Source organism: Motacilla alba, chromosome 1A (assembly GCF_015832195.1).
Source record: "Motacilla alba alba isolate MOTALB_02 chromosome 1A, Motacilla_alba_V1.0_pri, whole genome shotgun sequence".
Lineage (NCBI taxonomy): Eukaryota > Metazoa > Chordata > Aves > Passeriformes > Motacillidae > Motacilla > Motacilla alba.
This window is the reverse complement of record NC_052031.1, coordinates 45,650,561-45,664,691: the sequence shown is the minus strand read 5'-3', so window position 1 is coordinate 45,664,691 and position 14,131 is coordinate 45,650,561. Positions and strand designations below refer to the sequence as shown.

General features: G+C 35.9%; 1 protein-coding gene across 8 annotated transcripts in view; it reads left to right on the top strand.

Annotated features, from left to right (window-relative positions):
* Positions 1 to 14,131, top strand: part of ANKS1B (ankyrin repeat and sterile alpha motif domain containing 1B) — a 407,552-nt gene that overhangs the window by 187,839 nt on the left and 205,582 nt on the right. For all 8 annotated transcript variants that reach the window (XM_038155524.1, XM_038155523.1, XM_038155513.1 and 5 more), the window contains exons 13-14: positions 7,030 to 7,610; positions 9,540 to 9,612. In XM_038155524.1, coding sequence (XP_038011452.1) covers positions 7,030 to 7,610; positions 9,540 to 9,612 — 654 coding nt within the window. The remainder of the gene's footprint in view (positions 1 to 7,029; positions 7,611 to 9,539; positions 9,613 to 14,131) is intronic.

Sequence of the window (14,131 nt, the reverse complement as noted above, 5' to 3'; positions counted from 1 at the left end):
CCTTATTTTGATGTGCAGGCATAAGGCAGAGTTTTGAGCTGTAAAACGTGGTGGTTCATGAGAGCCTGTCTGTCTTTAAGATGTCTAGGAACCAAGCCTTATATAGTCACATAGAAAGAAATCCTCATGGAAACGGCATTATGGAGGTGGCAGCTGCAGCTCTTTATTTTTGTCTGTGTTGAATTTTGCAGTAAAAGGTTAACCCTTTATGTGATTGTGAAAATTACATTTATGTCCTCCTCTAATACAGAATATGCATGTATCAAAAAAAAAAAATTCTGAAGACATACAGAAGAGACAAAACATCTCAATAAGAGCTAAAATTACCTCTGTACCAGATTACACTGCTATTGCTGAAAATTTGGACAAGGACTATAATTAGGCATTATAATGTGGTTGGAATTAGCAGTAATAACTGCCTAATATCCTCCCTAACCCAAAGCTTTCTTTCTTCGTTAGATGCTGGCAAGAAATGTTCAGAAAACATTTTCTGAATGTTTTCTTTCCCTGAAATCCCATATCTTTCCCTGAAAATCTTTCTCATCTTAGGGAAATAATGAAGGAAGAGACAATGAGACAGTAAAACCCCTCAGTACAGAGTCAAGTGCAGACTGTGATGCTAAGGGGTGAATTGGCAGTTTTGAAGGTTATGAGAGCAAACTCCCAACCCACAGAGATGCTCACTGGGATTTCTAAGGGAATGGGTTTTGAGAAGCTGGCAGTATTGGAACCTGGGCACAGAGCCTGGAGACCATCAACAGCAACCTTGCCAACCACTTTTTTGCTGGTTTCTCCAGATTTAGGAATAACCAGAAGAAGAAAAGAAGAAACTGCAATCTGACTGGACGCTATTGCTCCTCTTCTGTGTTGTTGCTGGTAGCAGTAGAAGCCCACAGTCTTTACCACTTGCTTAGTAATCTTATTGTTCTATTTCCCAGGTCCACTGTACCTTGCTATAACTTACACTTGAGTGAGAAAATATTGTTCTGCCTCATCTAAGATATCTGCAGCCAAAGCGCTGCCATCAAAGAGCTGTAGCTTGGTCAGAGCACAATGTTGTTTGCTGCGTGAAATAAAGCCTTCCTGAATATTGCTACTTCTGTTTTTAAATACTATGAATTTTCTTAGTCTTACAGGTTTTCTTGCTGATCATCCCCTTTTCTATCACTTTGGCAATACAACTGATATCCTCACTACTGAGGGTGTTCTAGTGCTTGCAAAGCAATCTTTATGATGTAAATATGCTTACCCATCCTTTTATAAGAGGGTAGTTTCCAAATATTGCTCAGTTCTGACTGTTGGTTTTAGTAGTCAACTGAATGTGGAGAATAGGGAGTTGAGAATACATTTTTGGGCAGATATTGCACATGTGCAAAGTGTGATGCTAAAAACATCTTTCTGGATCAAATGAAAACAGAAGTTGAATAGAATAATCATGTCACAATACAGTTGTTACCATAGCTATAGAACAATTTTCTAGTGGATTTTTATTTTACATTAGAAATATTGTGCCATGGCAACAGCAATGCCTGTTAAAGATCTAACTCTGTCATTATAATTTATCTATTAAAGCTCTTTTCATTAGTGTTATTAACAACTGTTATTCTCCTGAATGTACTTTAGTTAGGAACATGGAATCTCTTGAGATACAACTGTGAATAAGACGATTTCCAATTTTACATGAATGCAAAATTCACAGTATTCAGTATGCTTCTGATTTTCTTAATGTGCTCTGCAGTCTTGGAGTCAGAATCAGGAAAAAATATCTGAGTTTGATGAAGCATCTGTAAATTATAACTCTCAAATACTGAAAGTGAGAAATGGTATTTCATAGAGTTCTATATATGTACCTCGAGCAACTGTGCTGGGGTGCATCAGTGTGAGAATAAATAGCTGATTGAATTGCAATCTGCTGCCTAAATACCAGTTTGGTTGTGTATAAACTGGTGATAATAGCAATATGTATCTGTGGCTTTGAGATTATGGCACAACTGAATTTATTTGTAGTTCCAAATGTAAATGTTTTCCTTGTAACACAGATATGGCAGTATCACAGTGATTTTCAGAAGTAATCCTCTCAGATGGATAAGCTGTACGTGCACTTGTAAAAACACTAAAGTTCTGTAGAAATGACATCTGTTTATGTTTTGGTATTTATGAAATTATTTACAAGTAAAAAGATAAAGTGGTAAGAAAAGCAGTATCTGGTAAGGAAGCGAGATCTCTTTCTGTTGGTTTGGGTTTTTTTGTTATTACAAAAATAAATGTACTTCCAAAAAGAAAAAAAATATTACCTTTAAGCTGAATGCTTCTCTCCACTGGGATTGAGACCAAGAGCTTGGACTTCTATTCTCTTGTGTCCCCACCCTCTTTTTTAAATTTCTTTCTCATGAAGCTTACTCAAATGTCTGGGAGAAGAAAAAGCTGTCATTATTAAATGGCTGTTCACTGAGTATAGACCTATGTAATGTAATTGTTTATATAAATTCTTAGTGCCAGTTAAGTTGGTTGAAATAATAAGAATAATAAGAAGAAATAAAAATAAGAATTAATGAATGGTTTAATAGCATGGTGTTTTTTAATACACAGCAGTATTCAAACAAGAATTATGTTGATATGTTTAAAACCAGAAAATAATATCTAAAATATCATGTTTTTGCATTGCTGCTAAGCCTCCGGAGAAATACTGATTTCAGTATCATTTTTCTTGAAGTCTATAACAGAAATATGCAGCAATTAAAAAAAAAATCTATCTCAGAGATAGGTAATTATTAAAAGCTAGGTTTAAAATTTTTTAATAAAGTTGGCTATTTTAGCAAGGGTATAGTAGTGGTATTATCCTGTGTAAAGCTTTTCATTCTGTAAGTTCTTGGGATGGAGATATTTGATATTCCCATGAACAATGAATCTGCATTTTTAGATAATGCTGCAGTTTGAAGAGCTTATTTAACATCTCACATTTCAGGTTTTAGGTCAACAAATACTGACTTGGAATAAAAATGAGAAGCATACTCTAGGAAATTATTTTATGATTATCTGTTGTATGGTTTATTTTTTTCCTTCTGTGATTTCTCTAGAACATGACAGGGACTGATAGACTACTGCACTATTTAGAGCAGTGCTATAGTCCATCTCTGTGCTCTCCTTATTTGCTGAACATTAAAGTATTAAATATTAACTGCATTAGGAAACTAAAATAATAATGCAAGTCAGTGTTCAAAGACCATTAACCTTAACAGTTATCAGTTCAAATGGCAGAAGATTCAGAATAATAATTGGTTCATTAAACTGTTGGATATCTGGAGAATTTATAGTCCATCCTCCTGTTTGGAGCAGGACTTTCATCATGAGATCAGACATGTCTTTTCCTAACCAGGTTTTGAAAGTGTGCAGGGATGCAGATGGCACCACTCTGGATAACCTGTTTTAGGGCTGCAGTGCAGCATGTGGTGCTGCTTGCTTCTTAACCTTCGTCATGACCACATGGATTTTTTATTTTTTTTTCCTGACAGCCCCAGTCTTTTTTGTCTTTTTTTTCCATGGTATAGATGTGGTTTGTATTGCTCAAAATCATGGTGTGAAGAAGGTATAGCTATAAGATCTTTGCTTACTTTGCCACATAATTAACAAAGCTCTTATTAAAAGCAAAAGGTATCAAAGAGAAGTGGTGACAGCTGAGGCAGCTGAAAGCAACAGAGAGAATACTCTGTCCCTGCCAGAGCTTCTTTTACTCTGGTCAAGACAGCCCAAAGGTTATCCACGCAGCCATTAACCATATTCCTTGATTTTTGAATGATGAATTTGATACATTCGGGGTCCGATTTTTTGATGTACTGAAATGAATAGTGACCATACTTTGAAAATATTCTGTGTTTGAAAATGTTTAGTACTCTGAACAAAGAAAATCTTGAGGAATCTCAAATCAGATGTGTAAACATTTTTGCATTTTTCAGCATTATCTCCTTGTGCCTTATCTCTCATTTTTCAAATTAGCATAATATCACATTACAGTCTCACCTTAGAAGGATACATGAGTTCATATTTGTGAACTTCTTATATAGTGGACATCATAAAAATTTGAGAAGCTGCTAAAGAACTTGATATTCAAAGAAGAATTTAGATGCTGTGCAGTAAATAGGTAATAAGACCACTCTTATTGAACAAAGAGAATATAAATCCCTGGAGATATTTAAAGGGTGGGACATGGATTGGTGGTGGTGGTTGTGGACTTGGCAGTGCTGGTTTAATAGTTGGACTTGATGATCTTAGAGGTCTTTTCCAAACTGAACAGTTTTATGATACTGTGAAAATGTTGAGGAGCTGCTTCTTCATTAGGCAAACTTCATTCTCAACATTAGGTGAAATAGGGTATTTTTGAAAACTAGTAGTGATCTTTTAAAAAGTGAAATAAAGTCCTTGCTAACACATAAGAAGACTAATGGGTGCACAAGCAACCTTTGTTTTAGTTTTTCCTGACTTCCTCAAAGTATTTGTGTGGGTATTTTAAAGATGAAAGTTATACCTAAAGTAGAATATATATATATGCTTATCTGTGCACAGTACAGTAAGAGTTGTGAAAAATCAAGCTGAAAAAGGCTCATACAATATATATGGGATCTTTGCTGCTGCATCAACTACCAAAACAACTAGAATTAATGTTTTGATATGCTGTCACTGCAACACTGCTGGAAAGTGAGAGACACACACACACTTTCTAGTGGTCAGTACATATATTTACTGACCACAGGGGAATGGCGTTCTCAGTAAGAACTTACTTTGTTTACAGTAATAAATTGAGCAAAATCAGGGCATGAGATGACACTGGTGCTTGGCAGTCTGTACTCTTAAACTGTTTGTGTTTTGCCAGTCTTTGGCCAATACTGAATGGACCCACCTAGACAGTGCCCAGGCACAGTGCAAGTTTTAGCTGAGATCAGAGATTATTCCCAGTAATTATTTGGATGGACCAGCTCTGTCTTGAGAAGGAAAGTTTAACTTAAAGGAGCCTAGTAATTCCTTCAGATCCTCATAGCTGTTGGCCAGTACTACTTATAACATAGATGTAGCAAAGCTAGTAGTGAAGTTCCTGCAATCCAAGTTCTGTGAGCCTTTGTTTTTCTTGATTTATTCCCTCCTGGTTTACTTTGTCCTGACAAAAATATTTATCTCTTCAATGAGTTCAATACACAGCTAGGAGATGCTTGTCTGGAACATCAAAACAGGATTAAGTTCATGACAGATATATAAATGTAGGTATCTGGACACAAACTGAATGCTGTCTCCCGTAACTCACTGTCATCGTAGTCAGCCCAGTTAACAGAGTACAGGGAGTGATAGGTTCCACTCATTTTATTAAATTGATTTCTGACTATGGTGGGAGCTAACATGCTTCTCACCTCTGTAGAAAAATGATGTGTCTTAATCTGGAGCAGAATCTCAGCTACAGAGTTTTTCATGTAAAGGAAAAGCACCAAGGCCACTAATTATTTACATAATTTATTCCTCATTTTGAATTCACCTTCAAAATTGCAGACATATGTATAAACCAGCAACTTTCAGAAATCAAAGAGAGAGTTCCCCATGTCCTCCTTTTCCCCTGAATTTTTCCCCTAAACCAAATTTTTCTGGGTTTATTGATCCCTTAAGCTCTGTTATGTCCTACGTTTGACCTTTCTCCGTAACACCTCACATATTTTTGGTTGCAAAATGTCTCAAGTGTATATTCTAGTTGTTCTCAAAGAAGAAAAGTATATTTTCTTCAGTTATTAGAATTTTATCTTGTATAGAAAAACATTTAATTTTATGTTTTTAAGCTGCTGACTGGTAAAAGAGTTGATGAAGTTTTGAAGTACACACCAAAATCTTTCTTCTGTCATTCATAAAGTCAAGCACTGCTTTCTTTTAGAAAGGATATTTTGAGATTTGATTGGGTTGTTGGTTTTTTGGGTTTTTTTTGTTTTGTTTTTTTTTGCCAGCAGATATTTTAGTTAATTAGACAAAACTGCTCAGTGTCTTTGCACATTATGTCATGGTGTGCATGCTCGATTCCTTGTGGTAGCTACTGCTGTGCTCACTGTCCTACAGTTAGAGTCCAACTAGAGCATACAACTTCTAGAAGGAATGAGATCGATTAATTTATCTTTAATGAAGTAGTTATAGAGATGTGACCATTAGCAGGGACACAGTTATTCTGACTAGACATGCTGACTTAATGCCATGTTGATAAAGTGATGTTAAGCACACCAACACTTTAAGTGAGGCAGCTCAGGCCTCTATTTCCCCCCCCCCCCCCCAGGTCTTTCAGCAACAAGCATAAAAAAGTCATAAAATTTTAATAATCTGCTCTAAACCTTGCCAAAGTAGTGCATTTTTCTGTGGTTGCTTTTTGCATTTGTGTGTGTACTAGGTTACATATTAAGTGTGTTTGAAAAGACTTAATTTTGTGTTCTTTTTTCCCAATGGTTACTGTTACTATTCTCAAAAGTTCCTGAAAATGAAAACAAAACTCAGATCCATTCCTTAGAGACTGCCAGTAAAAGCCATCATAGTGTAAATTCACTATTATTATAATGACTATAAAAAGAAAAATTACTAAGAATACTCGTGACAATAATGGTTCTTCATGTATTTTACCACCTACAAACTACCTACCTAATTTATCATACTAAACTATATAATTTTTGCACATTTCAACTCACTCAATAGCAAATTAAAAGAGACATCATCAAGCTGATGGAATAGCAATGGCCTATTTTATCTTATAAATTTGTTTTTTCATGGAATTTATATATAGCACTGAGCATTTTTGGCTGTCGTTCTACCAGCAGATATTTTAGTCAGGATAAAATAGTTATATTTAAGATTTTTTTTAGGAGAATAATAAATCGTGTCATGGCATAGTTGTCTTTTGTTTCTTTACATGAGAATGTACCAAGCAGCATTAAAAAGTAATTTTGAGGGTAGTAAGGATTTTTTTGTTTGCAGTATTTTATCACCCTTTTATGTTTACAAGGTTCTCTCTCATTTCAGAGCAACGTAGCCAGGGTGAAACATCCACTGAAAGTGAGCTTCCTGAAGGACACCCCGCTGAGCAGTTTGCAGGTTTACTTCATGGATCATCACCTGCATGTGACCCACCTGAGAATCCACTGCAGCTGTACAGCAAAGTAAACCTGTGCAGTGGGCCACTGGAGAAAAGCATTTTGAGCAAGAGCGCAGCGCAGCAGATACAGCTACGGAAAGAGAACAGCTCTGATCCTCCTGTTAAGAAAAAAAAGCCACCAATTGTAAACAGAACCATATTTCATACTAAGAATAAACCAGCAGAAAATCATACCCTGGTTGGTGCACCAAGGATCAGTGAACAATGGGTTATTACCACTGGGGGATTTGTGGAGCGAGCGTGCACACTGGGCAGAATACGATCTTTGCCAAAGACCTTGCTGGAAATGCATTTGTGCAAAAATGTTTCAAAATCTGATTCTAATCTCATTACCCATCCACCAAATGATAAAAAAGCAAGAAGCAATTGGAGTGAACCCACACCAAAGCCTCAGTGCTCCAAAGGGAATTCGGAGAGAACACCTTCCTTCACATCGGAGTGGGAAGAAGTAAGTTTTGTTTCATTTTTTAAGTACTGTGGTCTTGTGAAGACACTGTTATTGTTTTCAGTTTCAGAGACAAAATAAAAAGTGAATATTCCACACTGCAAACCTCAGCACGAATGTCACAGTGTACTGCATGGGAGTTCAACAGCTGGCACAAAATGCAAAGCATTTCTGTTCAAATGCTGCCCACTCAATAAAGTCTATTGTTTCCCTAGTGAATGAAGTTAACCAGAAGTAATTCTGCAATTTTTTGTGTCACTGAAATCATTGTCTACTAAAGCCCTCACCGCTGACAATAATAATGTTGGTAAAATCCTTAGTAGCTGTGCCTATTGTTTACATATTTGCTAATTATTTCCACCATGGCAGTGCCCATCCTCAAGAGCCAGGAGAAAATGGCAGCAATGAAGAGTTGATTGGGCATTCTACAAACCCTTCTTGTGTATCGTATCCTCTAACTGGTGTGTAGCCTATGTGCAAAATGCTTGGCACATACCTGGCTGTTGTGTGAAGCAGGAATACTCTTATAGCAGCAATGAATTCAGGACTACTAACAGAAATTTCCACACTGAATTTGTAGTGCACATACTTGCTCATATGAGAGACTTTATTTTAGGTTTAGAATTCAATTTAAATTAATTTTTAGATACTGTGTGTTTAACTTTTTTTTTTACTGTGCTAAATTTCAAGAATGTAAATGGCTCTTCATAGACACAGAAGTACCCATCTCATTGAGGTAAATTAAGAGTTTGAAATGTTTGGATCTTTGCTGCTCCTACAGAGAAGTGAGAATTTCTCCTTAAAACTACTGCAGTGGGGAAATTCATCTATCTCCAGGGTGCTATTGTGTTCAGAAAGAACCCTGAGTTTGATTATGTAGTTGGTTATTTTTCTAGGAAAATGTTTCAAGCTAACCTAAGAGTCTGATTTGATAGGGCATTTTAAGGCACTTTTGTAAGGGAAATACTCTCTCAGTGAAGATGTACTAAGGATATCAGGTTTTGATCTTTACAATTTCGACATGTTATTACAAAATCCTGATTAGAATCAGATCCAGGTTTGCCTTTCTACATGGTCATCAAGGTTTGAGCTTAAAAGTAAAAAAGTGCCATATCTATATGTATACATTTATGTATAAAGTATGAATTATCAATCTGCAGATTCTGTCATAATTTTCAGACTTTCTCCTCTCACCAGTGACTAACACATACTTTTCCTACTAGTCCTAATATTAAGCTTAGTAAAGTGTGTTCCTCGTTGTCTGTCTCTTTGTCCTCTTTGTCCTTCTTAGTCCACAGCAACCTTTTGATTTCACTTTTTGGTTTGTCCTGTTCTTACAGAAAGTAAAATAGATACAGTGGTTTTGACCTAGTAAGTTCAATGTGCCTTAGACACATGTGAGTAAGTTTTGGAATCAGTGCAGTGTTGTTTTACAGAGAATGTTGTTCTGTGCTATGTGGGGACACAACTATCCTCGTGCTTATTTAGTGGCCTTGGGGCAGATGAAAAGAAGAGGGGGATAGGAAATTCTATGGAAATATTAATTGAACAATTGATCTAATAGTGTGTATTTTAAATACTTTGGAACATACAAGATAATTTTTAATTTTTAATTCATTAATATTACTGCTTAAATAAACCACTAGTGGTCATACCTAGATGACCAGAGTCATCAGTATGTAAGGAACTCTACCATGGAAAAAGAAATACTAGTCCCAAGCCTTAGTTTTTGCTAACATACAAAATTGCAAATCAAATTGCAATCTCCAAATCAAAGTGGAAAAATTGTCTGCCTTTGATTCATGCATTTTTACAATTTTAATTCTTTTTTTCCTAATGAGGGTAATAATGCCATAAATCTATGCATTAAAAACTAGAATAAAATACTGAAGATGGGGTCCCACAATTGTTTCACTGTTCTCTCTTTTGTAGATTGATAAAATCATGAGTTCAATAGATGCTGGAATTAATACTGGACTGGGAGAGATGAAAGATCACGCTGCAAGTAAGGAAAAACAACCAACTATTGTTTAATTTTGACGTAATTGTCCATAGGGAAACTGTGGATAAGACATTGCTAAGTAACCCACTGTGTTGAAATCATTTGTAGATATTTGAATAACCATGAACAGAATCTATGTTGTTTAATGTTAGAGATTCATTAGGCCCAGTGTCCTGGAGCTGTTGCTTTAAATAGCATATTGAAGTCATTAATGTTGTTTTGAAATCTTACCAGAAAAAATACTCCACTAATGTCTTTGTATGGAAGCTTTTCTTCTTGGGGGGTATTTTACAATCTTTTTCAGATGAGGTTTTGTTTGAAATGATGGAACTCTGCATATATATAATCCATTAACTGCTGACACTTTTTAAAGTGTTGTATTATATAATGCTGCTTAGAAGAAATATTTGGCACAGGGCTGAAAATGTTGCTGACAGACAGTGACTGGTGTTAGCAACGATGGGAAAATTTGAAAACCTCTGCTACTAAGAACCCTAAGTCATGCTTAGCCTGTTGGTCTGTCGCCATAAACTTGTGCAACTGTGCTGATAAGAATTTTTAAAGCATTTTATTATGTCTTCTCACTAACTCATGGAGGGAAAACTGAATTGCATGTCCAAATAATTTAGTCCTTAGGCAAGGCTGTGTTACTCAGCTGTACTGGTACATCCCTGCTAAAAATTGCATTGGGTTTATGAATAGGGCAGGATGTTATGTACCTTATCGCTTAAAATTTGGAAAAGGATATATTTGAACAACTGTCCATTTCATGGAGCATTACATATATACAGGATGAAACTGTGTCTTATCAGTTAAATATAATTGACACAGCTATTTTAACAGTAGCTTGCAGTGAAAAGGGGATCTAGTATAAAGAGAAAATAACTGATTTGAATGCAAATATAATTGCAGATAAAACAAGCAGACTCAGCTTATTTTTTTTCTAAAAAGAGTAAGGGGCAATATCATGAGAAGTGCTAGGCATGTTGTTCTGGCAGTCTGTTCTTCCTGCAACTTGCAACGTTGGAAAACAGAACTGTTCACAGACAAACTCCACGTTAGGAGATAGTGAATAATTTCTGAAGATATTTTAAATAATTCAGGATTTTCCGTGTCTTATATTTTATCATGGTAGTTCTACTGGGTCTGCTGGAGATGGAGTTATCTTTCCCTCAGCAGCCTTCACAGTTCTTTGCATGGGTAGCTAGAAAGGTGTTCACCTGTCAAACACCCTGGTGCTCGCTCAGCACCAAGGCTGCTCTCCAGCATTACCCCCTCGCCAGTGGGGAGAGGATGGACAAGACCTTGGGAGGGAACATACCCAGGCTCAAGCTGCAAAGGAATGTTTCTTACCATACACGGCTGTACAGCAATAAAAGCTAAGAAAAAGGAGAGGGAGGCTGGATATCACCAGCTAATAGGAAGTAGAGAATAAATCTTTTGTTTTCCTTTGGTTTCACACAGACCTTTTGTTGTATTAAACTGCCTTTATTTTGACCCAAAGGGGTTTTTTTCTATCTTATTCTCTCCCATGCCCTGTGCTGCTCAGGGCAGTGATGGAGTGGCTTGCTGGGCACCTGGCATCCAGCCAGGGTCAGCTTCCCACAGTAGCACACAGGCACCAAAGGCAAAATTTGGTGTAGAGTAAGAATCTGCAGAGCAAGTAAAAGCCATGAAATGGAGACGATAGCAACAGTATATGTTTGAAAATTTCCATGTTTTAGGGATGTGTAAATACTACTCTATCTGTTCCCATGACTGACCACTGCTTTTCATTTTCTACTTTTTTAAGATCAGAAAGTACCTTACAACTCTTGTCATCAGCCATTTTGCACTCTACTGCATACCTTATTTTTCTTGACATAGAAATATGGCATTTGGTGTTTCAACCCTTGCAGATGGCTGGTCTACTCTTTGCTTCTTTTCCTAAAGTGGACATTGAGTCCTTACTTTCTATTCAGTGTGCAGCTTTCTAAACACAAACTTTTTTTTTTCTTTCCTGTTTTCTTATTAACGGTATTTAGCTAGTTTAGAATGATAATTTGATTTTGCTCTTAATTAAGACATCAAGCTATGATCAATCAAAATACAGCTATCTTTTCTTAAAATTATCAGTTTTGCTTTACATGCAGCTTGCAATAAAGACATGTCCTTCTACTATAGACCTAAATATATGCAGCTTCACATGTATGTGTTCCATTTTTCATTCCTTTTTGGCCATTTCCAGATTCAGTCAAACACAATTTAGGCAGCAAAGCAAAGGGAACTATTACTGAATTAAATGCATTGCATGCATCAAACATGTTATACTTCAAGTACATTATTTTTTATTGTCTAAGTAATAACCAAGTAATAGATTATCTAGGAGGATATAAGGAGCTCTTACTCCTCACTGCTAGCAAGCTTCTCCTTAAACATAGCACAACCAGAGATAAAGATCTGGCCAATGCTTAGGAATAAAAATTAAGTAGTATGGTATCTCATAATAGAATTTTGAAATACTTCATCAGTTTATGTATAAATATGAGGGATTTTAGTTTTTACCTGAATATATGTGGAAAAAGCTTATCCAGTAAAGATTGATATAATATTTTAATGTTCAGAGTGTGTAAGTCAAAGAAACTTCTACTTTTGAACTGTAAGCATCTAGATCATTGAGCACTGTATTCAAGCAACATCACTTGTCTAATAACTTTTTAGCAAGTAACAAAATTCCTGGTAATAATGAAGAGTAAACGTAGCTTCCTACGGAATACTTCATTTTAGTGTTTGCTTAGTCCTGTACTTCATATTATACTTCAGTGTTTTCATGAACTGCTAATAAAAACAAAAATGTGTAAAATTCAAGCACAAATACTCTATCAATCACAAAGAGCTTTTTGTACTACATAGTATTCATTCTTAGTGAAAAATATTTGAGAGGAAATATCTTGTATGCTCATAATTAAATAGCTTTATTTAAAATTAGACAATGATGACATCTTGTGATGAAATTCTTGAATAGACTTGCCAGAACTTTGGCCTATATTTTTCTACTGGTGGTATCTGGAAAGACTTCTCTTGGATCTCCAGGGAAATCTCTTAAGAGGCAATTACAAGAGCAGTAAGAGGAGAGATTCAAAACTGAGTATGCTCATCAGGATTTCATCCACATCATGCATTCAGGAATAAAAAAATTAAAGCAGAACATTCTATTTGGTAGCGGTACAGGTACTGGAGGACTAAACTTAAAACTACAGAGAGGAAGATGACTGTTGATGTCCCCTGACAAATTAAAAGCAGGAGTGCTGACCAGGAAACAAGTAAGAACAACTCCTAATAACTGAAAAAACCCCCAAACACTAGCCCAAGGAATAAAAAAATCCCTGTTACCCAGAGGAAATAAAAGGTGCTGCTGTCTACTGGTCTTCTACACAAGGCAATGTGGAAACATCTACAACACCTGGCACTTAAATTATGGCTGATGCGCTTCTTTAAAGAGTCAAATTTTTCCAAATCACAAAGGATTCCACCAATCATTAGCATAGGATAAAGAATAATATTGGTACTGCTAAGAATTATCCTAGCAAATCAAAAGTTCTTTTCAGGCTCTGTGGCAGTGAATAAAGAAGTTGAAGATTCAAGATAATATTGTCTCTCATCTCATGTCCAAGTCTAGCATCAGTCAGATACACTCTAAATGTAGCTCTTCTCTCTCCTGAGAGAAATTTAAAATGAGAACCATTTGGCAAGAACAAAAATCATAATCTTAAATAAGGCAACTTCAACATAGGTCTTGTCCCTCGGATTATTTAAAACAAGATTAAAGAAGTGACTAGAGAAAGTTGTGGGTCAGTTTGCAAGGTATCTTAGCTGTTTGCATGCTAATGGTAAAATAACAAGGAACAGAGAAGAAATAACTGAAGAGTTGATGAGGAAAACAAGAATTAATTGGATATTACAGCAAAATTTACATTGTAGGTACTTTATCATATGTATCACAATAGTAGTACAGTCATATAGAAGCAGGGAAGAAGAGAGGAACTTTTGGCTTGTATTTCAAAACCAGTTGCCTTGAGATCTCAAAAATAGGATTAGATAGAGCTATTACATATCTGTTGGTGTCCAGGGAAGCAGTGAAGAATATATTTTTTCTTGAATCTTTTCCAAAGACATTGGACATGATAGTAATGGAGGTTTTTAGTTGCTATTTTTTGTGTAAGAAATTACACTGACAGATTGCCTGGGGGAAAAAAGGTGGAAAAAGTAGAGTTCAACAAATTCAGAGATTTTATTTTAAGAAATATATGGGGCATAGGTTTAAGATGGATCTGTGGGGCTTTCAACAGAAATCTACAAAAGACCACAGTTCAATCTTCAGCAATGTGAAGAAAAGGAAGTATGAAAGACCAGCTGAGCTAAATTTTCACCTCTTCTTCCACCTTAGGCAAAATGAGGAAAATTTCTCTTAACTAAACATGGTGGAATAGCACACATGTGTGGAGATATGTCAGAAGTGCCAAAGCACTCAGTGAGAAGCAAC